The following is a 24,696-nucleotide window of genomic DNA, read 5'->3' as shown; positions in this document are numbered from 1 at the left end:
TCAATAATTCCTTAGAAAAAAGCATTAAAACAGTTTTTATTTTTGTATTTTTTTTTATTTCTCAACATAATCTCCTTGGAGCTCAATACACTTGGTTAGACGTTTCTCAATTTTTTTTAAACCGTCAGAAAAATAAGTTTTCGGAAGGTCCTCAAAATAAGCATTTGTCCGATCGATGACTTCTTCATTTGAAAAAAAAACGTTGTCCACTTAGCCATTTTTTTAAGTTTGGGAAAAGGAAAAAGTCACTGGGGGCTAAATCTGGCGAATACGGTGGGTGGTCGACCAATTCGAACTTCAATTCTTAATTTTAGCCATTGATCGTAAACATGTGTGAACACGGGCATTGTCCTGATGAAAGAGGATTTTTTTCCTGTTTAAATGAGGCCGTTTTTCTTCAATTTTGTTTTTTAGCTGGTCCAATAAAGATGCATAATAATCCCCTGTTATTGTTTTTCCTTTTTCCAAATAGTCAACGAAAATAATTCCACGTGCATCCCAAAATACAGTAGGCATAACCTTACCAGCTGATTTTACGGTTTTCGCCTTCTTTGGACATGGTTCGCCTTTCGCAATCCACTGCTTTGACTGTTCTTTCGTCTCGGGATCCATGTTTCCATGTTTCATCTACAGTCACAAAGCGACGAAAAAATTCATCCGGATTGCGTTGCATTAGTGACAACAGGGCTTTAGAGGCCACCACCCTATTGCGTTTATTGTCGACTGTGAGCAAACGCGGCACCCATCTTGCAGAAATTTTTTTCATGCCCAATTTGTCATGTAAAATAGAAATGACGCTATCTTTTGAGATCCCTGTAACCTCAATTATCTCACTCAACTTTAATCTTCGGTCACTTAACACCATATCGTGGATTTTATTGATCATTTCTGGTGTAGTCACCTCTACAGGACGTCCTGAGCGTGGTTCATCCTTTGTTGATGTACGACCACGTTTAAATTCATTTAACCAGTTATAAATAGTTGCAAGTGAAGGAGCAGATGTGCCGTGAACTAAATCCAACTCATTTTTTATTTCCTTTGCTGTTAACCCTTTTATATTAAAATGTTTAATAACAGCTCTAAACTCAATTTTCTCCATTTTTGTAAACAAGCAAATTTTTTTTTTAAATGTACGAGAAACACACAACAACCCGACAAATCTGATTGAAACTTCGCAGCATACTGAATCGGTAGTGCCGCTGCATGAAAACAAACCGCTTACAGTACTAGTCGCGCCACCTGTCGGCTTTTCTAAGGACTTATTGACCCACCCTCGTACAAAATTCAGTGTGTTACTGTGTTTTGAATGTGGATAAATTATCTCATATTGTACCGAAATCATTCGCCAGTGCTTTAAATATATAAGTATTTATTAAATTGTGTAGTGTCCCGTTCGAAGATGTGCGAACGATTGCATTTAAAAAAAATCATTCCCGAGTTTGACGTTTCTTCAAAAATTAAAAATTATCAAAGCTTGACCTTCCAAGGGTTCATTTAGATTTGAATACAGCAAAAAAACTTATATTAGACATTTCCACAACAATTTATATGATAAATATTTGTTTTTAACTGGCAGTTATAAATTAAACAAACTTTTTTGTTGGCGATGCGTATTGTTTGCTAAAGAAAAGTCTGCGTGGAATTCTACTGCCATAAGTGATTTAAATATTTTGACAAATTCAGTGGTGAAACCTATGACCAGTGTGTCGTTGTTATTAGTGTGCACCTATTCATCAGTAGTAATATCGTAAGTATTACCTTCTTATTTCCCATAAGTTACCTGACAAGTGTGCTCTTTTTCTCTGATCTCCACAGCTTACCTCTTTCCAAAAGTCACCCTTCGCCACTGCTAAACCCACCACTGTGCATATACCTAATTTGATATTTTCTAAGATGTGTTTCTTTGGATACTAGTCCTAAATAATGAGGTTAGAACGCGATGCAGATCCGTTGAGGTTAAGCGGCCGTGCTAACAAGAAAAACATGTCACAAGTTCTTTCTCTCTTCCACTTAGGCGTTCTAATAAGAATTATATATGTTTTATCACTGAAACTTAGGTCATCGAAATCAGCCCCAAAGTTAGATGCGTATCTTATTTCGCTCAGCTCTTAGGTTTCAGTTTTATTGGTCGAGTTGATAAATCATTTTAATACTACCATCTCGTGATGCAAATCCAAACTATACAGATGGCAAAATGTCAATTACATATTTTTGTATAGATGATAAATTTATTATTATAAATTTGTTGGGTTGTTATAAAAGGTGTTTTAATGTATATAATAGATTAAATAAATCAGAATACAGGAATAATAATTTATATTGATGAAATTAAATTTGTTTTTAAAATATTAATATGTAGTGAAGAGGACAATATACCTGTTTTAAGCATGGTGGACATTGAGACCATGGTCCAACTGACCAGTAAGCGCTGCACGACCTTGAATTGCAAACTCGCATCAGCTCCGAAGGTTTCCCATGGTCATTATTGTTAATGCAATACTCTTGGTCCACTACCGCTGCAAACCAATTAAAAATACACACATTAATAATAATCAATACTGATTTACATATTAGAAAATAGGAGCCGAAGAAAGTGTTACTGCGGTAAGTGATGAAATTAGTAGCAAACTATTTCTCATTGTAGATTCATGAATAGAAAACTTGTGCTCTGAGATTGGTTGTTTTATATAATGAACCATCATTAAGTACCTATCATGTGAATACGTAAATAACTTTAATGTAACAGAAATTAACTTAAATAATTACAAGATAAAAAGAACTTTTTATATACAACGTTTTTAAATTTTCTGTTGAATTATTATGCTCAATATGCTCAAACTTGTACTTGATATGAAGTAAATAAAAAACTAACAAACAAACAAATATAGAATACTGAAATGTCATTTTGACATTTCATTTTGATTTCCATAGTAACGCACGTATATTATTAATAATTTAGTTGCTAGGACCACCCCTTAGCAACCAATAATAGTCTTTTACTTTTTACGGATTTTTCTGAAATAACTCTCCATACAAAACAGAATTAACTGAAAATGAATTCAATTCTGCTTAAACATGGCTAAAAGTATTAAAAGAATGCATTGGCATCGTGTTCTGATATATTCTAAAAGTTTCAAACGTCTAGCTATTCGGGGAGTTAGTTAAAAATCGATTGCAAGATTTGTACTGGACAAACAACCACCGGACAAACAAGAATACGAGCTAATAAAAACGTTGTAATAAAATATGCCATTACACAAAGATGTTAAAAAAAAACCTTCTATATAGAGATGAAGCCTACACGAATTAAATTGAAGTTAAAAAAAGGAACTCTGGTTTACTGATTAAGTTAGCTACAAATGACAGCATTGCACATTCATTTGCTGAGAACTTCATATTACTGCTATGACAATTATTTCAAAACAAAAGACAATCTGTCATGATGAGTATCCAATAATACTACACTGTGGCATTATTATTTTGTTGAAAAATTTGTTTAAATCTGTTTATAACGGCACTCGAGTGAGTCATAGTAAAAAATGGCCACCATTGCGTGAGTATAAGATTCGGAATTGCAACTTAACGATGTTAATATTTGTGAAGTTTACCAACATAACCACGCTTCCTGCGTTTGGTAATAATTTAAAATGTCATAACAGGAGTAACGTATAAAGGCACCTTCAATTTATATTCCAAATTTCTGCTATTATATTGTTCGCTAGAATTTATGAATTTCCTCGATCTCATGGATAATGTTGTGATATTAATAAATAATTCAAATGAAACTGAATTATTAATAAAAAGTGTGGATTTCAAGTTAAATTCAATATGGTATAGAAATCTATTAAATTAATACAATTAAGATTCATTCATTTGAAAGGGCAGTTTTTAGTTGGAATATAGGAATGTCTGTTCTACCTGTATTGCCGTCATAACAGACGACAGGCCGTCTCATGACTCCGCCCCCACAAGTGGTATTGCAGGGCCCCCACTCAGCTGTCCCCCAGTGAAAGTTCTCACTCCGATTCTGAGGGGCTTTGTCCACCGTGTACTGGTACCGGACTCCAGGGTTGCGATGTCGTCCACGATAGATCATTTGCTAAAAGGTTAACATTGGAATATTTCAATTTGCTAATAATTGCATTGTATTGCATTTAATCGAAAATCAGAACTTATATTTGCTATCGTAGAGACAACTTAGATAATATTATTTCTTTTTATAATATTATTAGTTGTTACCTTGTTATAAATTTTTAAGTGGTTTATAAGCAATATTTTTACATAGATAAGAATGTCTTCTTTGATTGGTCCTGGAATCCTGATCTTCTCCCAATCTCTGTCACGTTCGTAAAGAGCCGGAGTACCAGCCACTAGATATTCTCCTGCCAGTGTGATTTTTCTGCAATTGAATAAGAAAATCCTGTTAATTTGAAATCTATAAAGCCAAAAAATTCAAATTACGAATCACAAAAGATAGCAAAGACATAATTTTTTTTTGTATTTTTAATAATAATAATTATTGCAAATATGTAATTTATTTTTCTATGCGTGTCTTACGAAACTTCAACTTGAGGCCATTAATTTCTTGATATACTTTCTCAAATATTAGTATCCACGATGGCCGAGTGAATACGTGTCTGGCTTATTATATCATGGGTTTTGGTTTCGAATAGTGCGTGATTGAACGCAAACAAAATAAATGGACAGGTATAGAAAAAATTTAATGATTCTAAACTTCACAATAATGTACTTCTCAGTGGCAGTTTTTCATGAAACAGATGCTTCATCAGAAAATATGAGAATCTTTAAAAGATCACAATCTGAGTGTAAATAATTACAAGATAAAAAGAACTTTTTATATACCACGTTTTTAAATTTTCTGTTGAATCATATAAACTTCACAATTCTATATATTAATATAATTTATGACAAATAAGGCAATAAACAAATATAGAATACTGAAATGTCATTTTGATTTCCATAGTAACGCACGTAATATTATTAATAATTTAGTTGCTAGGACCACCCCCTTAGCAACCAATAATAGTGGATTGGATTACGGATTTCTTCCGACATAACTTTTCATACAAAACAGAATTAACTGAAAATGAATTCATTTCTGCTTGAAGATGGCTAAAAGTATTAAAATAATGCATTGGCATCGTGTTTTGATATATTCTAAAAGTTTCAAATGTCTAGCTAGTCGGGAAGTTAGTTAACAATCGATTGCAAGATTTTTACTGGATAAACAACCACCGGACAAACAAGAATACGAGCTAAGAAAAACGTGGTAAAAATTACCAAAGTATAAGCATATTCTGTCAACTTTTAACATTCAATGACAGTTTATGACTAAAACCATTTTTTTACAAAGGTCTCTAAATCTGTTGGCTCTGGGCGTTTACATAACTAAAACTGTAACTGCTTCTTATTTAGATAATAATATATACTGACATATTATGTCAGTAACAATAGGACGATGTTGAATGAATTAAGAGTATCATACAATAATTAAGAAGTGAGAAAAATGCGTCTTCAGCTTCTAAGATGACATACCTTCTTCCATTTAAGTAGAATCGCCGAGACCTTGCGCTTCCGATGCCGATATAGTTTTTGGAATTGGACACCTCTTCAACTTTTATATTTTTTGATCCCGCCGGGATTACAGCAACCTGTTAGACCAAAAAAGAATCATAAATTATTAATGTAAATGTCCATAACTGACATTTTTTATAAATGACACTTGAATTGCAATGATGTGCAGAAGTTATTATTAGAATCATTCGGTGAACAATAATAAATTAGTCAATGAATAATTTAAAATTCACTTTTCAATGATACCCAATATGACATATTATAATATACAGTAAAACCCTGATTTTACGTTTTTGAATATCAGGAAAAATAAAAATAAAATTAGTTTTTTATTAAAAAATCTTTCAAATTGGTTTGGTCATATTTTTTTTTTTAATATTATTGTGAATGTCATAATGTAGGGTACTACAGTCCGACAACAAAAAATCGGCGATAACTGGAAGTTGCTGTAGTCGCATATAGAAGACGTCTCAGTGACGTACCTGTCATGGCGGCAACGCGTGTTAAAGGCGTGTTTGAATAATGTATCTGCTCTCTTTTTAGATGCGACTCCTTTCCATTGTAATAAACCAAAAATTTACCAATAATAATTCTAACATCACTCCTGATTATTTTAGACATATTTTTATTATAAAAAGCTTAAAATTACATAAACTGATACAACGCGGGAGCGTAAAATGAAATGATAAATTCGGGGCATATCTCATTTAAAAATAGAAGTGTAATTAGCTGCACTGGAGGGGATTGTTAGTTCACAGTTTTAACACGTGGACAAGAAATTCTTGTTCAACAATAGATATGGGTACAAATTTTTTTGGGCCGATTTTAGCATAAGTATGATCATTCTAATGGATTTAAGTTTTGTATCTACTGTTCTATTCGAGTCGTTTTTTGCGACCTGGGTTTCGCCTTTCTGCATCTTCAGGCACTATGTGCATTCATTGTCAGTATGTATTTGCCTTTTGGTGAGAACACATAGTGCCTGAAGATGCCGCAAGGCGAAACCTGGGTCGCAAAAAATGACTCAAATGGAATAGTACAAAACTTAAATCCAATAGAATTTAAATTCAAATTCCGTCAAGCTCCTTTGGTCGATAGTATTAATATTATAAGTATGATATAATATGATATTATATTAATCAATACGTATCCAGAAACAATTTGTAATATGGGTGCATATATCAAGATTGCATTCATGTCTTTGACCTATTCTGCTAAATGATCACATATAGATTTTGCATGAAATGCTGTTTCTAATAATTAGTAAAAGTCATTGGAAGATAGTGTATTGGATGGACTGGTCTCATATTTACCTCGCTGTATCCTGATTCTTTTGTGGTCCCTTTGCTGTAAATGCCCTGCACTTGTTTGCACTCGTTTCCGAACCCATTGCAGATACCGCAAGCATCTTCGGTGGCATTGGAATCCACGATCCAGTCGCAGCCAACTTTCCGGCATATGCCCATTATGCACATGTCTCTCGTGCCCAAATTGCAAGGCGTTCCGTCCAGAGCGAACTCTCCGAAAGGCACGATCACTGTGTCTTCTGCCGTGCTGCAGTACAGCTCGCAGGGCTCATCTGAAGATAAGAAATTGTGAAGAATATATTTTAAAACAATATCAAGTTCGATCACTTTGTATTCACTACATAACAGAATTATTTTACGATATATATTTCATCCGTATAGTAGGAAGGTTAATCAAGTATTTTTGGCGGCCATTGTAGTCCAATCCACAAGGCACAGGCTTATTACACAAGATTTCGGGATCAATTCCTGGTGAGGTTGTAATAAATAATAATATATTATGTGATTTGTTTGATGGGTGTTTCTGTGATGGATTTTAGTACATACTGTAATCGGTGCCTTCGTGGCATGTTGTAGTGTTAGAAAATGAGTAGGTACCAAAGTTTAACCGGATGGCTGCCAATGACGTCTTAAGACGTGAACTTTTCCGTGAACGGAACGCCGCTCATACAAAAATGACGTCTTTGGATGTCCCGCTTTAAACGGGGGGTAAATCAATTATTTTAAAAATACAAATATGTTGAACATATATTGGGAATGTCGTCAAATCTCAGAATTGAAACAGAATTCGTTTATATCACTTGAAACGTAAATTGATTTTATTTTTGCAACAAAATTCGCAGCATGCAAGGTACATACATACACCTACCGGCTGTAAAAAAGTTAATACTAGGAGAGATCCATTTTGATGGACATATTATCATTCTTCTCTGATCAATTTTTTGCCCAAGAAAATCATTCCATACAATATTCTTATTAAGCCCAATCTAACCATGTAAATTCATTCTTCCATATTTCAGGGACTATGAAATGAATAATTACTCAGCCCTACGTCAGCGTTTAATTGTGTTTTATAATAATTTATACTAAAAATCAGAGGGTTGGAGCGGACCCTTTGTTGAATTGCTCCGCTCCGGGATCTACTACTTGCTACAGCTCCGCTTCAGGGTCTGCTCCGCTCCGTGTAAAAAGTTTTAATAGGTATTATATGTATACAAATTTAAAAAAAATCAAAAAACAGATTTTTTTCTTTCATCATAGAACTGCACATTGATTGCAAAAACATTTCTATTTCCGCGAGTTGCCGTGTTCATTTTTAGGTACTATAACTTTCCCGCCAAAACTTTTTTGAGATTAATGCGAGCTGATTCTGCTGCGCTGATTACATAATGACGAACAGCATCGCATCATCATTTCACCTGCAATTTTTTGAAATCATTTATTCTCTGTAATAATAAAATAAAACATCCGGAGCAGTGGAGTACAACAAATTTTTCGGTGCTCCGGGTAAAACCCCATTGCTCCACTGCTCCGTGCTCTTGATCCAAGTTCCGCTCCAACGCTCTGCTAAAAAATCATATGACTGCTTTGTAGTAATTGTGAAATTTCTGTATAAACAAATATTTTTTCTGGGCAGACAATATTGTGGAAATTTTTGTTGTTATCAGATGTCAAGTGGCTCGTTCGCAGTTGAAATGGAAGGTAACTGGAGGAGGGTGGATACGATATTGTATGTATATTTATAAAGAAAAAACGTAAATTACCTTGATCAAAATATGGTTGCCATTTCTGCACCAGTTTGTCTTCATGAGTGGTGTTGTCATATTTGGAGCATTGCGATTGTCGGAATGATGGTTCACTCTTCGAACATGGATCCGTGTTGCATATTTGATATCTGAGAAAAGAATTGGCTATGATTAGCATAAAAGATTTAGTTGGTATTTCAAATTATATTAAACATGACAAACTATATTACAGTTGTTGAAATACTATGGAAAATGAACGCAATTTAGAAAGCACTTTAGCTTTAGAGAGTATTGTAAAGACTACTAATTAATCTTGTTGCAATTAGATAGGACGCACATAGCTTAGTTCGTAGTGCACGTGGGCACGAATTCTAGGGGTAACGGTTCGAATACTGCTGGGCGTCGTATTTGTTTTCAAAAAGATTTTTTCTAATCGCTGTATATTTCTCTTGGACAAGAGTACGCAATGTAATCGAGGTTGCTAAGCAGATGAAATGATAATGGGTACTAAACGCCCACAGGGACGCCCAAAAACCCGCTGGATAGACGTACTCATAAAGTTCGGTGGATGTACATTGTAGCAAAGAACTAGGGACTGAGAAGAGCGGAGGGAGCTGGTGGATGCCTTCATTGAGAAATAGATCGACCCTGGTTGATAATGATGATGATAATATATTTTTCTGAGGTGTTTTTAAATTGGATTGTATATTTTTTATAAATTGTGATAATGAAGTAATGACGTTGCGAGTGATCTCTAGCTACGGATGCGGATCGAATCCCTCATCTGGCAATGATGACATATCAATGTGTATAAACAAATCGATCATAAACTTTTATAGTTAGATAATTTTTCGAAATCACCCTAAACAATTTTCTGTGTGTGCGTCTGATAAATTGTCAAAAAATAATTTAACAATCTACCTTAATACCCCGTTTACATGTGCATAGATTTACTGTTGACAGAAGAAAATGTATGGGTAAATATGTATTATCTTGCAGTTGGCAAGATTGCATACATGAATCAAAAAAGTTTGGAAAATTCTGAATTTTCATGTGAAGGATTATTTCGATCTAGATCGTAGAACGATAGTGGCGAACCTGCCGGCAAAAAAGCGAACTACCAACGAATTTTCAGGTTGACCGATTTTCACTACCTTGTCAAATAGTATGAATAGCACCATAAAATGACAATATCGCGTCTCGCTCACTTTTAAAGAATGAGATTAGAGAGACAGTAAGCACTTTTATACATAAACAGTTATTGTCACGATAGTTTAAGGCACGCACTATTGCCGCCAGTAAATCCATGCACGTGTACAGGCGCTATTAGTACATCATTTTATAGAAGTGACATAGGTACCTAAATTATATCTGTAAAAAAAAAGTTTAATATTATAAAATAAGATTCGAACCTCGTTCTCTCTCCTGTACAAAAGTCTCCGCCGTGACTAGGCAGCGGGTTGTTACACTGTCTTCTGGTGATGGAAACTCCGGCTCCGCAAGTCCTAGAGCAGGCTGACCACGGACTCCACGCACCCCATCCTCCGTGTTCTGGCGGCGGCGGAGACGCTCGAACAACGCACTCCTGATTCTGGCACCACTGTCAAAATAAGACCATTGATAATTTCTTAAAGCAATAGGCAAAACTTAACTAAAAGATTATCGATAACATGTTAAAAAATAATTAAATTTTACACCTACTTACTGTATTTATGACATTTTCAAAATGCTTTATTGTTTGAAAGCACACAATTTAAAAAAAAAATTCACGATTACCAAAATGGTTTCAAGTTTTACATAGTTTTACACAGCTTCGTGGAGCCCCAGGTTCCGTGGAACCCGGTTGGTTGGCCTGAATCACTTGTCTATAACAATGGCAGAAATTGAAATGAATTACTAAAATCATTGCCGACATCTGATAAAGGATATGGCACGGAAAGAAGAATTTTATTGACCCTTAAGGTTCAAAATAATTATATTATTATGATGCACATCGCTTAATGTCACAGTAAGCAGCTGCCTATGGGAAGAAAGTGTCTAATGTCGTTTTTCTTGGTGTTTAAAATGTTTTCAGACTGATGCTCCCATCCCGTAGCACATTTTGAACCTTTAAATGAATATTGTCAGATTGTCAGCTAGTAAAATCTGCCGAAATCACCAGAACAACAATGAGGTCACCCCACGCGTGCCGCACTGCATCGACACCCGCATGACTCAATGAACGTTTTTTATCATTTTCTACATGCTTATACATTTTCGACTCTTGTCAAAATTATTGTTATTGTTTTTAGCGGTAAGCATTATGTATTTTCTATAAGAATGTTGTCTATTATTTATGGTCTGCAGGTTGGGTTTTGTTCAAAATATTATCTATATATGCAATATCCCAAGTAATTTTAACGTACGCACACGTAGAAACTGTTAAAATTAATTGAAATTAGCATGAATAATGAATAATAATTCTAAATACTAATACATTAGAGTTGGCACTCTCCATCATTGAATTTATAAAGATAGCAGTGGCGATAGGGTGGAGGTAGGCTGATAAGCTCCGCCATAAAATAAATAGTGTACACTAAATGTTTTTAAAATTCAATTAAACCCTGCGAAATCCAAGCCATAAAAGATAATAGATAAAAAATACTGGATATTTTATATTATTAAACTGGCGCTAGGGGCCGTTCAGGTCCATGGCCGACTGCACAACGTTTTTCCAGGCATCTCTGTCCAGCGCTCTCTCTTCCCAGTTGACTATCCCCAGCCTTTCCGCATCCCTTTGAATGTTGTCCGCCCATCTCCGTCGAGGGCGGCCAAGAGGTCGAGTGCCAGCTGGTGTGCCTTTGTAAATGCTATAGAGAGTTCTAGATCGTTCAGATCGTACAACGTGGCCCGCCCATCTGAGCCTTCTTGACCTCAGAATATTAGTGATTCTAGGTTGGTATCGGTCGAAGAGCTCAGCGTTTGTGCGGATGCGCCACCGGTGGTTCTCATTGACGGGTCCAAGTATTCTCCGGAGGATTCTGTTTTCAAACACTTGGAGCGCCTTTTCTTGTTTTTCTGTTAAACCCCACGTTTCACATCCATACATGACGATTGGCTTGATGACCACGTTATACACCCGGAATTTCGTTTTGATGGACAGCATTTTGGACCTGAACAGACGACTCAGCGCGAAGTACGCTGCATTTCCACTTCTCAGTCGGTCAGAGAGCTCTAGGGACATTTCATTTTTAGAGGTAATGTTGGAGCCCAAGTACTTGAAGAGAGAGGTTCTCTCGAACGAGGAGTTTCTTATTCCAATGTTTCCAGAGGGTTCAATGCCTCTTGTCATTTTCAAATACTTGGTCTTTCCCACATTTACTCGTAGGTTCAACCTTTTCGCTGTGTCCTCCAGAGGAGTGAAAATATCTCTGACTTCTTCTTCAGATTCTCCGAGCACCACCAAATCATCTGCGTAGCCCAATATTTTATGGGACCCATTCAGGGTAACTCCACCTTCTGCTTTCAGAGCTTCTCTAACGGCTTTCTCTAAAGCTAAGTTGAACAGCATTGGTGATAAGGAGTCGCCTTGTTTTAGTCCTGCTGTCACCTTAAAATATTCTGATATACTACCTTGCATATGAATTCTACTTCTGGATCCGTCCATGCATACTTATTTTATAGATAGAATAATATTTTTTATTTATTATTGTTTGGTTTAGGCAGGGGTTAATGAATTCAAACAAATTAACCAACAACGTGTGTAATATTATGTATTCCTAACACAACTAAAACAAATAAGTATGAATGAAAAAGTGTGCACAATTTTGTCAGATCACTCAAAGTAAGTATACCAAAACTATTATGGTTTGGTTTAGGCAGGGTTTAATTGATTTTCAAAAACTAACCAACACCACTGTAAATTGTAGTATTAGTTCAATGAAAACAAATACGTATGACTAACAAAGTTTAATGTGCACTATTTATGTCAGATCTCAACAGCCTACCTCCACCTTTCGCCACTGAGAGATAGTGATCGTTCAAAATATTCTGCAGAATGACGAAACCATAGATTAATTAACCGTAAATTTTTCGCCGTGACAGCATGACAGTACGCGACGTGCATCATAATGTATTTGAAGCATTAGTATCTTACCATATTATTTCCACAAGATGTTCCTGGTGCTGCTGGTCTTAACATCGTGATGCAGGTCCCATTGACCATACACCACAGTCTTAAGCAGATTTCTGACAGACTCGTACAGACTTCGTCGACCTCAGCACCGAATTGTAGCCTACATTGACGTCCTGCATCGTACAGGGCACCTAAAAAAGAAATATAAAAAGGTTAAGTAACATAATATAGCTTTAGCTGTTTGTTTCAGTGTCCCTCACTGTCGAGGACAGTGGTTCTCACGTGAAATTTAACTATGTCTGCACAATTGACATTGACAGGTAAAGTTCTATGGAAACGTCTGGTGGCCGCACCAAATTTCACTTTTGTTGTGATTGAAAAAATTAAAGCCAAATTTAATTTACTAAAAAAATGGATCAATTTATTTATAGACCGTAGATCCATTTAATAGAAGACATTTGAACATTTCAGTAGGTACCATTGGCGGCCTTAGGCCCGAAAAAGTGGTAGGTCAAATTTGAATATATTATCTTAATTTGCCTTTTCGTTGTATACTTAAAAGACGTATTGCAAATTGGCTTTTTATACATTATAGAAGAAGTGCTAGAAATTGTTATAAAAAGGAGGTTTTATAAAAATCGATGTTTTTTAAAATGAATATAAAAAATATTAAAACTATGAATTAGTCAAAAATCTAAATGTTAAAAAATTGAAAACTTAATAAACTAAATTTTAATAATAAATATAACCGTAAAAATAATGTAATAATAACGTAACCTATGACATAAATATGTAACAAATTCACATTTTTTTACAATTTTAAGTTTATCTTTGACTTAAAAAAAAGTCTTTTTAATGTTTTCAGATACATATTATTAATTAATACAGTTGAAATTGTACATTATCAAAAAAAAATCTCAAATTACAAGCTTTGTATTTTTCCGCTAGGTTCTCTGTTGGCATAAGGATCCCCCTTAATTAAATTAAAATTAAATTAAATACTGAAAATGATGTTGGTGGCCGCATTATGGAGTGTTTTTCGAAAAAAATAAAGACATCTTAAAACTGATTCCATGGTTTTTTGAAAGAATTGAACCAATTACCTGGAGGCAATTCTGGATAAATGTAGTCTACTTGCGCTGGACGATCAGCAAGGCACTCTCCCATTCCAGAACTGTAAGGAAAAAACACTATTAATTTTTTTTTATTATAATATTATACATAGGTAGATGCTATTATGTCAAAATAATCCAATGATTTTACATACTATAAGAGAAAATGTAGTTTAATACTTGGGTTCCTTCTCATTTCACCAAAACCCAAAACACTGTCTTTTTACTTGGCAGGGCAGTAATGTCATATAGATTATAGGGACTGAATTAAACTTCTAACAATAATATGATGCTACAGAATTATGATCTGAATATAGGGTAACCGGACAAAACAGAACACGACAAAATAGAACAGTGACAAAACAGAACATAACAAAACAGAAAATGACAAAACAGAACAGTGACAAAACAGAACAGCCAGGGTAAAAATGAATCATTAATTTTTGTGGAATCTATTTAGGTTAGGTAAGGTTAGGTTAGGTAGGTTAGGTCATTATTTCGTTGTACCTAGTCACCAAATCATTTTGAACATATTATTTTGATTAAGATGAGATATCCTAAGCTTGCCGGCGACACCGAGTTAAGTCCCGTTTATTTGAGGCTTTCTAGCGATTAGGAATGCAGAAATTAGGTATATAATTTGATTTATTATGGCGTATTGAAAATCTGTGCTATTAAAAATCTATCAACATAATAGAGATAGGACAAATTCAATATTAAATTTATATTTTTCCTGAAAGGTCATAGTTATATTTATCGTTGGTCTGTTTTGTCACTGTTCTGTTTTGTCATATTCTGTTTTGTCATGTTCTGTTTTGTCATATTCTGTTTTGTCACTGTTCTGTTTTGTGATGGAACCAAATATAGGTACCTACTTATCCTAAGACTGCAATTTCTGACTTTGAAAGGTATGAATCATTTTTATCTGTCAATGAAGTAACTGCTCGTCAGTTTCAATTTACACAACATTCTACACAGTGAGAATGCATCGGGACAGCGTTTCCCAAATGATATGAAATTAAGGATTCTTTGAAAAGGATATATGAAATCTTATTTCGGTATGGTGCCGATATTGAAGCTCGATTTGATATGAATAAAAAGGATTTCAAGTTATACACATTTATATTTTTATAAAAATCGATGTTTTTTAAAATAAATATAAAATAATTACAAGATAAAAAGAACTTTTTATATACTTACAATGTTTTTAAATTTTCTGTTGAACCATATAAACTTGACTTGACTAGCTTAAACGATCAAAAAAATTTGTACTTGACATGTCATATTGATTTCCATAGTAACGCATGTATATATTAATAATTTAGTAGTTGGTTGCTAGGACCCCTAGCAACCAATAATGGTGTCGAAATAACTTTTCATACAAAACAGAATTAACTGAAAATGAATTCAATCCTACTGAAAGATGGCTAAAAGTATTAAAAAGTTCTGATATATTCTAAAAGTTTCAAATGTCTAGCTAGTCGGGAAGTTAGTTAAAAATCGATTGCAAGATTTGTACCGGACAAAGAACCACTGGACAAATAAGAATACGAGCTAAGAAAAACGTTGTAAAATATTAAAACTATGAATTAGTCAAAAATCTGTATGAGGAAAAATTGAAAACTTAATAAACTAAATTTTAATAATAAATATGACCATAACATAATTATAATGTAATAATAACATAACTGGACATAAATATGTAACAAATTCAGATTTTTTTTACAATTATTGTTTATCTTTGACTTAAAAAAATATATTTTTCTTTTTAATGTTTTCAGATACATATTTATTAATAATTAATACAGTTGAAATTGTATATTATAAAAAAATGTCTCAAATTGCAAGCTTAGTATTTTTTCGCTAGGTGCCTCTGTTGGTATAAGCATCCCCCTCAATTATTATTTTCAATCTTTAAATTAAGAAAATGATGGAGTTTAAATGGCAGTACTCACTCGAGGAAGTTGGTGAGATCTCTCCTGCTGCACTTGGACCAGGCGACTTCAATTGTGTCCGCTTCGAAGATCGGAGTCATCACGTGAAGAGTTGACCCCACGCGACGATGGCATCCTATCTTCAAGGTGTCATGGTACATGCCGAAACTGTTGGAAACAATATTTCCATATTATACAAATTACTCTAACTGAACCAGTTTTACACATCTTAGCACCTATGTAGTTCATTAGGTAGGTATCAAAAGACAATATAAACTAAGTAGGTAATAGCGCCTATACACATGCATGGATTTACTGGCACCAATAGTGTGTAATTTATCGCGATAATTGTTTACACGTCAATGTCTCTCCAATCTCACACCCTGTTTACATGTGCACGGATTTACTACTGACAGTATGTAATATTGCAGCCATAACAATAAAATACATGTGTAAGTAGAGTTGGGTTTCGGGAATTTCCCGACTTTATTATTATTATTTATCCCGAATTCGGGATTTCTTTATTATCAAATATTAATTGAAAAAACGATTTTCTATATGAAAAAAGTGGACAGAAAACACAAAACGTTCAAAGACTGATCGGGGCATTCAACACAATTAAGCCAACGTCAACTCAAAATGAGCGTAATTTTTGCAACATTAGGGATTTTTGTGTCTCAAAAGCGTACGCGATTGTCAGTCGCAGCGATTGCGAAATTTTTAATAAGTGATGTTTTGAATTATTTTTGTTTTCGTACTTCTATTTTGTTTGTCTTCGTACATAAATAAAAAAAACATATTTTTTTGAAATTTGTCTGTTTTTACACCGATTTTAGGATTTTTACAGGTTTTTTTAAATTTCCCGATTTCTCGAGAATTCTTTTCTGGAAATCCCGAATCTCGAGAATTCAAAATTTCATCATTTCGGGAAATCCCGAATCTCGAGATTGAGATTTTCTCGGGAAATACCCAACTCTATGACGTGTAAGCACATATTATTATTGTGCAAGTTGCAAAATTGCATGCATGGATCAAAAAAGTTCAGAAGCTACTGAATTTTTACGCGACTGTTGGACTTGTGAGATTTCGCCTGCGCAGTAGAACTATAGTGGTGAACCTGCCGGAAAAAAATGAACTAGACCGCGGAAAACATTTTTGGTTTGGTGGACTCAAACACAAATTTAAAGCAATACAATATAATATCATGTATTTGCCAGACCCAGGATTCGAACTCACATCATTCTCACTCACAACTCACAACGTTATCTGGCCATTGTGACCATAAGAGTAATAAAATTATTGAAAACTTACTATGGTATTAAATATATTTATTTCAACATAATATTACTTACATTATAAATTATTGGTTTTATATTTTTGATAAAAAGTTATAAATTCAAATGTTAAACAGACCTTATTATTAAAAAAAACTACAAAACTACTTAATATAAATTATATTATAAGTAAAGGTATTAACACCAACATAAAATACCGTTTAAATATCTATGATAATATAATATATATTTGATGGCCCAAACATTGTCACCTAATCTTTACCCCGGCGGCTTTATAAAACTCGTAACTAAAATCCCTTGGAAAATCGTCAATCTATCTTTCTATTTCAGTTTAAGTCCTCGCCCTGTGTATGCACTGGTGTACACTAGGTGGGAAGAATTTGGTAAATTGAAACAAGTATGCGAGGTGACGAATGGAGTCAATAGATTAAGTAAATATTTAAATTGTTTAATTATGATTTCAAATAATATGGTATGTACCTAGCACGTAAGTTTTAAATAAAGAAATATCTTAATAATAAATATGTATACTGGTATGTGAGGAAGATGTAAAATTGTTATACTATAAAGGAGATGAATGCCGGAGTAAATGAGAATTGAGATAAATAAATGTAAGCGAGGATTAAAATATAATAATATGTATAGCAAAATTACCGAAGAGGGTTACTATTAAACTCAGTAGTTTTGTTTTGTATAATTAAATTCAGTAGCTGCATTTTATAATTTAAAATAAATAACGTGTTTAAATAAAATCTGTAAATTTAAAATAATACACGCACTGCACTGCGTATTCTGTCAATCACTCGATATGCGTGAATCGGGACTATTTTGATAGTGTGTGTGCACCGCTCACACCGATTCTAAACAAAGAGACAATTTTCGGCGGGAGATATGTTTTTATAATTTGGAAATTGAAATAACTTCTTAAATACTTAACTTTCTACATAGCTTTCTTCCGTAATTATGCTTTAAATAATTTTACCTAATTGTTTATAGATTAGAATAAGAGTTTATAACAAATTAAATGTTAAGGAATAATACGCGCGATCGCACTGCTAATTAGGTGGTGCCTCTGAAGGGGGACAGGCTTTAAAAAAATAAGGCCTCTCCCGAGATCGAGTGCGTCAATTCAAAAGTATATTAGTCTAAGATCAGTTCGATTCTGTCCTTCTAATAAGGTAGTAATGCAGTTCGATTTCGCTCTTCTAACAAGATAGTTGAGTTCGATTCGGCTCCTCTAGGAATATAGTATAAAACCCACGCTCCTTTATGGCGTGCCAGTTAATAACTAAATAAGTAAAAATTATCAATTGAATATTAAAAAATAAGTTCCTAAATAAATAATCCTTTTTATATAAAGTTAAAAATTAGATGTATAAACCCTGAAATGTTTTAAATGATAAAAACCGTGTTATAACAAAATAAATAAATAAACAGATTTTAATATTTTCTTTAAGACTTTAATTCACATTGTATACATTTCCAAAAAAAAACTATAAACATTTAATAACCACCCTATGGTACGTGCACTAACAAGTGAGCTAGCCAGATTTGTGTCGTGCTATTGAGGGTGTGTTAGTATGAGTAATATATAGCAATATCCGAAGTAATTTGGTTGAACACGGCCAGTGGCGGGTTTAGGTACGCGGAAGCCCGAGGCATAAGACTAATTCTGAGCCCCCCATAATAAAATATAAAATAAAAACCAAAAACTAATGCACTTAGTAAAAATATCAATGTATCATATTCCTAGAATTACAGCCTGCAACTAGTCCATAATAGATGAATAGGAGAAAAACAGCTTTTAGTTTTCTCAAATACACAGCCACAAGGGTGAAAGTTTATATTATTTCGAGTATAGACAGTGACGCCCTTAGACAAAATGCCTCCCCTAGGCAGAGCCAAACTGCTACCCCATTTTTATACAGTATTTTTTATCATCCTTTCATAACTTCAATGTCTAAGAAATATGTTGTATGGATACATTACTAATAAAATATATACCACTAAATCTAATTAAAATGTCATCTTTACTTCAATAGACAATATTGCGAGTCCACGGTTTCAGATACATTCAAAAATACACCTGACAACTTTGAAAACTCGCTAGTGACTGGCAACAATATTTGGATAAATTAATTAGGTAAGTATGTAGGTACCTACATATAACTCAAATATAATTCGCAAATCTGCACGTGTCATTGCTGGTCATCAAGAACGTGACGTCTAAGGACAACGGAAGTAAACTAGACATTGCGGACCCGACAAAAAAAAATCAGTCCTGTTAAGCCTTTTTTGTTAATTAATACATTTTGATTCCAACCAGTGAGCTGATTTTTTAATGGAAAGATATTTCCGTTACTACTAAGTTTGGGTAGGTACCTATTTCTATATATACCTAATGATTCTCCTCGATTTTCCGCCCTAACTGCCGCCCCCAAGCGACGCTCCATCTGCCTACCCCCGCGGGACATCACTGAGTATAGAATATTTAAAATTAATAAATTCCACATTTTGATAATGCAGAAATGTTAGAAAGCAGTAGTTCTTCAGCAATTCACAAAAAAGTAAAAAAAACCTAAAGGTGGACTTGGCTGATTTTGAAATGGAGCACACATTATTGACAATATGACAATATTATTATTTATTATAATTAGACCATGTCCGATTCTAATAAATTCAAAAACACAATTAAATCATAATATTAATATTATTACAAGCTTTTTACATTTTCTCGACTTAATTCCCATTAGGTACCCATGCTGCGATTGTTCAAATTACATCCCAAGATCCGTGTTGGACAAACATTTTGTAATTACAAATTAATATACTCATCAGTTTTATTATTTTTGAAAAAAAAAGAGTTTTTAATTTTTGAATCGCCTCCACTATACGGAAGGTGTAAGTAAGTATAGGGGAAACCTTGCAAATAAACCAACTGTCAATATGCATTCCCCCTACACAGTTTATACCTATAATTAATTATTTTTGAAACCACTTAATGTGTCTATAAAAAATGATGTATCGAGATAGATAGATGATAGTGAATAGTGATACAGAATGAGAATGGCTTCCGTGTAGGCACATATGCCGACATAATTATATTTAAAAGTGTTAAGTCATTTATATTTTTTCCTAAAGAATGTCACAATTTGTCGCTTTATTGTGAGTGCTAAATTAATATAAATCTTTCAAGAAGTGAAATGAAATCATCGATGAAATCACAGTACTTAATAAAACTCTTTTTTTAAATTTCGACCTTTTGTATCTAGTTATGTATTCAGATTCTTTGTTAAGATTTACAGTTGATTTTAAGAAAAATACAAAACAGAATGTTTGTTATAAATTATTAGAATATTGAGGTATATAATTATTATCATAAAATCGTTACTATAATAAATTGTTGTCAGGAATTATTTATTCAGATATGGAAAGAAGAAAGAGCAACGGTGTGCGGAAAATAAGTTGTAAATAATGAAGAATTTTTTGGGGGCAGCGAAAGCCTAAAGACAGATAATATTGAATTAATTATCGCACTGAATAAAGCTGGTAAGGAAATTGGACTTGAAAGCCCATGACGCTCACCATACGATTTTGCGAGTTAGTAATTTGAAATGGTAGTAATCTATAACGATTTACATAGATACTGCAGATTAGAGGTGAGTTGGAAATACTGTCACCAGTTTGTGTACTCAAGTTTCGGATGAAACTACCCATACTAAGTATTTGTGGCCCAATAAACTTATTCCAAAAACCTTGTGATGATATCATCGCGAGTCGCTGTTCTGTGCACTCGCCAGTTGGTAGACTTTCAACACTATTGACATTAAATGCGCACGAACGAAATAGCACTTGAATATAAGTATATTTTAATTTATTAGTCTATTGCGTTCGGATGTATAAATAATAATAGGCCATAAATTTTATGTCGCAGCACAGTGGTGAGATGACGCACAGGCTTAGGCTTATTATATACCGCTCAAAACATGTTTAAAATTAAAAAAAATTCACTGTTATTCATTTTTGTTAACAATAATATTGTAACCTAACAGAAAAACAGCTCATAAATTTAAAATTTAATAATAAATGGGACTTTTCGACAAGCGGAGCTCAGCGTATTTTTTTAGCGATTATAATGAAGCTGATACACAGTTGGTTTTAGTTTCAGTTGAGTATGAAACTTTTGTCGCATACGCACGCCAAACGATCTATATAGTATTCCAAATACTAGTAAGTATTTTGGAACAAGTTTCTATACTAAGTATTTTTTATACTGGTAGTAAGTATACTTAGTCTTCAAAATCGACACGTTTTCCCATCTCTACTGCAGATGATAAAGTTATACAAAACAGTTATTATACTCGTAGTTATATGGATTGGAATGCTTGGCATTATCAAAAAGGGGAGAAATCTGTAGATTTTTTAAAGGAACCGGAACCGGTGTACGATGAAGCTTGCACGAGGCGAGGAAGGTGTATAATCACGAACTTGTAGGATAATAATAATAATTAGAGGTTGTCAGTGACGTCCCGTGGGGCTAGGCAGATTGAGCGTCGCTTGGGGGCGGCAGTCACTCGAAGGGCGGCAAATCGAGGATGATCATTTGGTATATATAGAAATAACTACCTAAACTGAGTACTTAATAACGAAAATATCTTTACTTTAAAAAAAAAAATCAGCTCACTGGTTGGATACAAAATGTATTAATTAACATAGAAGGTTAAACAGGGCTGTAATATTTTTGTCGGGTTCGCAATGTCTAGTTTACTTCCGTTGCCCTTCGAAGTCCTTGGTGACCAGAAACGACACGACCACGGATGATAAAAAATATTGTATAAAAAATGGGGCGGCATTATGGCGCTTCCAAGGGGCAGCATTTTGTCTAGGGACGTCACTGGAGGTCGTGATCGAGAAATTTCATCTTGAAATTCTCGAGAAATCATTAATGACATTCTTGAATATTCGATAAATTGTCACTATGCTAAACTGCCAATTTGATGTAATTGATTTGTCGGTACAAAAAACCCTTCGATTTCTGATTTTGAATGGAATAATTTTGTTAAATTTTCCGGTTAAAAAACAATTTCTCAGCAAAATCTATTTTTGCCCGGAAGACCTAAAACGCGTTCTTAACCTAATACTTTTCCCTGCACACACGTTGTGTAAATAAAATACTGTTTATGTGTACATAAATGGCGAGACATTTAAATTTGTAGAATTTAACCTGGTATCTTTAGATTATTTGTCTCATAGACGACTGTTACCACTGTTACCAGCAAGTTGTAACACAATAGCTTCCAAATTCATTGGCAGTAGCTCGATTCCAATTAGAACTAAAATTTATGGACGGAAAAAAGGTTGCATTTTTCAATGACCGCATTTATGCATGAGTGACCTTCGAAAGATATATTTAATGTTTGATCATAAGTCAGCAGAAATCTCTGAAAGTCTATCTATATAATTATTGTTATTTTTAATCGGAGTTACCGATCTGCACTTTTTTAAATGTCATTGGTCAGCAGTGATTCCAAACCAGGTTCGGCGAAACCCTGGGGTTCCACCAGCCGTGTCAGGGGACAGAGTACAGAGAGAGCTTTTTTTGTATCGCGTTTTGCATATTATAATAAATTGTGAGATCTACCGCAAATTATCGAAAACAGATCGGCAAATTGGTTAGATCAGTGGTCGCCAAACGGTCGCTCGCGAGCTACCGGTAGCTCTCGGTAGATATTTTATCACATTTATATAATATAAATTTTATTATTGGACTCCGAAATGAAATATTTCTCGAACTAAGTTTCAAAGAAATGCTTAAAAAGTTGGTTCCCTCAAATATATCAAATAAATATATCAAAATAAATAATTAAAGTAGGCATTTTATGTTTTATTGGAATGTCCGATGTCCTAATTTATTTTAAGAAAGTAATATAATAATATTATGTACCTATGCTACGATAAAGGACGATGATAAACAATTATTATAAATAAGGAATATGTATAGGTAACTCACCAGACAATTTCAATTTCTAAAAGTAGCTCACATCCTAATTGAGTTTGGAGACCACTAAGTTAGATCATTTCAAAACGTTTTTCTCTACGTTAAATTAAGTATGTATATGCAATTTTAGATACCTAATTATTATTAAAAATAAAATTTTAATTGTATCTCGTATGGTATTTTATTCAGGATTTATTTAAAATTTAAAAACTAACGAACACCATCTGTAGTAGTCTGTAGATCTGATCAGAAATTGATGTAGTATCTCATTAAATTCAAAAACCTATATTTATTTATTCATATAGTGAGCTTTAAAAATTATAAATTGTATTACAAAACAGTATAAGAGTAAATAGGTACAAAAGTTAAAAAGTATACATGTAAGTACACCGAATAAGCTAAGTGGACCACATTTTAAGAATTTATAAAACAACGCCCACATATTACTCATCCTCACGTAGGTGGAATATGTCAACATTCGAAGAGATTTGGTTGAATAGAGTTATTGCCCTCCCATGTAAGTAGCCCGTAAGATAAGTAGTAAATAACTACCTATGCACTGTGACCCTGGACCACCATAGTCTATCTACTTCCAAAAGTCACTCTTCGTCATTGGGACTTGGAAGATAGAAATTTTTGTAGCAGCAAGAAATGAAGGTATAATAGTTAATACAACTCCATAGATATGACGATATTTTCTGCCAATATTTGTGGATGTTGTAAGCAGTAGCGTTGGGTGAAGGCAGGCTGTTAAGATCCACCATAAATAATGCACAATATATTTTGTTAGTCATACGTATTGGTTTTTATTGAACTAAGACTACAATTTACAGATGGTATTGGTTAGTTTTTAAAAACCAATCAAACCCTGCCTGAACCAAACCATAATAGTTTTGGTATATTTTGGGCGGTACGACAAAATTCTGCATACTTTTTTAGTCATACTTATTTGTTTTAGTTGGAATATTACACATATTGTTGGTTCATTTTTTTAAAATTCATTATGCCCCGCCTAAACCAAATTATAATAGATAAAAGATATTGTTTTATCTATAAAATATTCAAAGTTATATATGATTTAATTGCATAATTTTAGATATTTAATAGACAGAGTAATATGTTGACTTTTATTTATTATGGCTTCGTTTCGCAGCGTTTAATTAAATTTTAAAAACTAACCAACACCATCTATCTGTAAATAAAATTGTAGTCTTATTTCAATGAAAATAAATACGGATGACTGACAAAGTTTAGTGTGCACCATTTATGGCGGATTTTAACAGCCAACCTCCATCCTTCGCCACTGGTTGTAAGTATCTATGAGAAATCAAAAATCTGTAAATATATTATAAAACGTAGTGGGTAATGAATTTACGCCAGTCATGTAGGGGTTCCCTATGAATAAAGGTTCCTCCAAATAAAACGTTGGGAATCACTGTCTACTAACTAGTGGTTCCAAGAATTGTTCCTTTTTTGTTTAAAAAATATGCCGTAGATTCTTATTTAGAGGTCAAAATAAGAAAAGGTTAAATCTTATGTAATTTTATATCGGTTTGGTCGAAAGTTATTTTGTTGCCTTATTAATAAAAATGTAAA

General features: G+C 33.6%; 1 protein-coding gene across 1 annotated transcript in view; it reads right to left on the bottom strand.

Annotated features, from left to right (window-relative positions):
• The window catches only part of AdamTS-B (ADAM metallopeptidase with thrombospondin type 1 motif B), a 409,878-nt gene that overhangs the window by 4,064 nt on the left and 381,118 nt on the right, over nt 1–24,696 (bottom strand). The window contains exons 9-18 of the mRNA XM_085946122.1: nt 15,829–15,975; nt 13,865–13,935; nt 12,783–12,952; nt 10,060–10,247; nt 8,666–8,796; nt 6,909–7,174; nt 5,557–5,672; nt 4,282–4,399; nt 3,919–4,099; nt 2,377–2,516 (exon numbers count right to left, since the gene is read on the bottom strand). Coding sequence (XP_085802248.1) covers nt 2,377–2,516; nt 3,919–4,099; nt 4,282–4,399; nt 5,557–5,672; nt 6,909–7,174; nt 8,666–8,796; nt 10,060–10,247; nt 12,783–12,952; nt 13,865–13,935; nt 15,829–15,975 — 1,528 coding nt within the window. The remainder of the gene's footprint in view (nt 1–2,376; nt 2,517–3,918; nt 4,100–4,281; nt 4,400–5,556; nt 5,673–6,908; nt 7,175–8,665; nt 8,797–10,059; nt 10,248–12,782; nt 12,953–13,864; nt 13,936–15,828; nt 15,976–24,696) is intronic.

Source organism: Rhyacophila brunnea, unplaced genomic scaffold (assembly GCF_057557595.1).
Source record: "Rhyacophila brunnea isolate RB1 unplaced genomic scaffold, BYU_Rbru_1.0 scaffold_19, whole genome shotgun sequence".
NCBI classification, from domain to species: Eukaryota; Metazoa; Arthropoda; class Insecta; order Trichoptera; family Rhyacophilidae; genus Rhyacophila; species Rhyacophila brunnea.
Note: the sequence above shows the minus strand (reverse complement) of the source record. Positions and strands in the feature narration are given on the sequence as shown.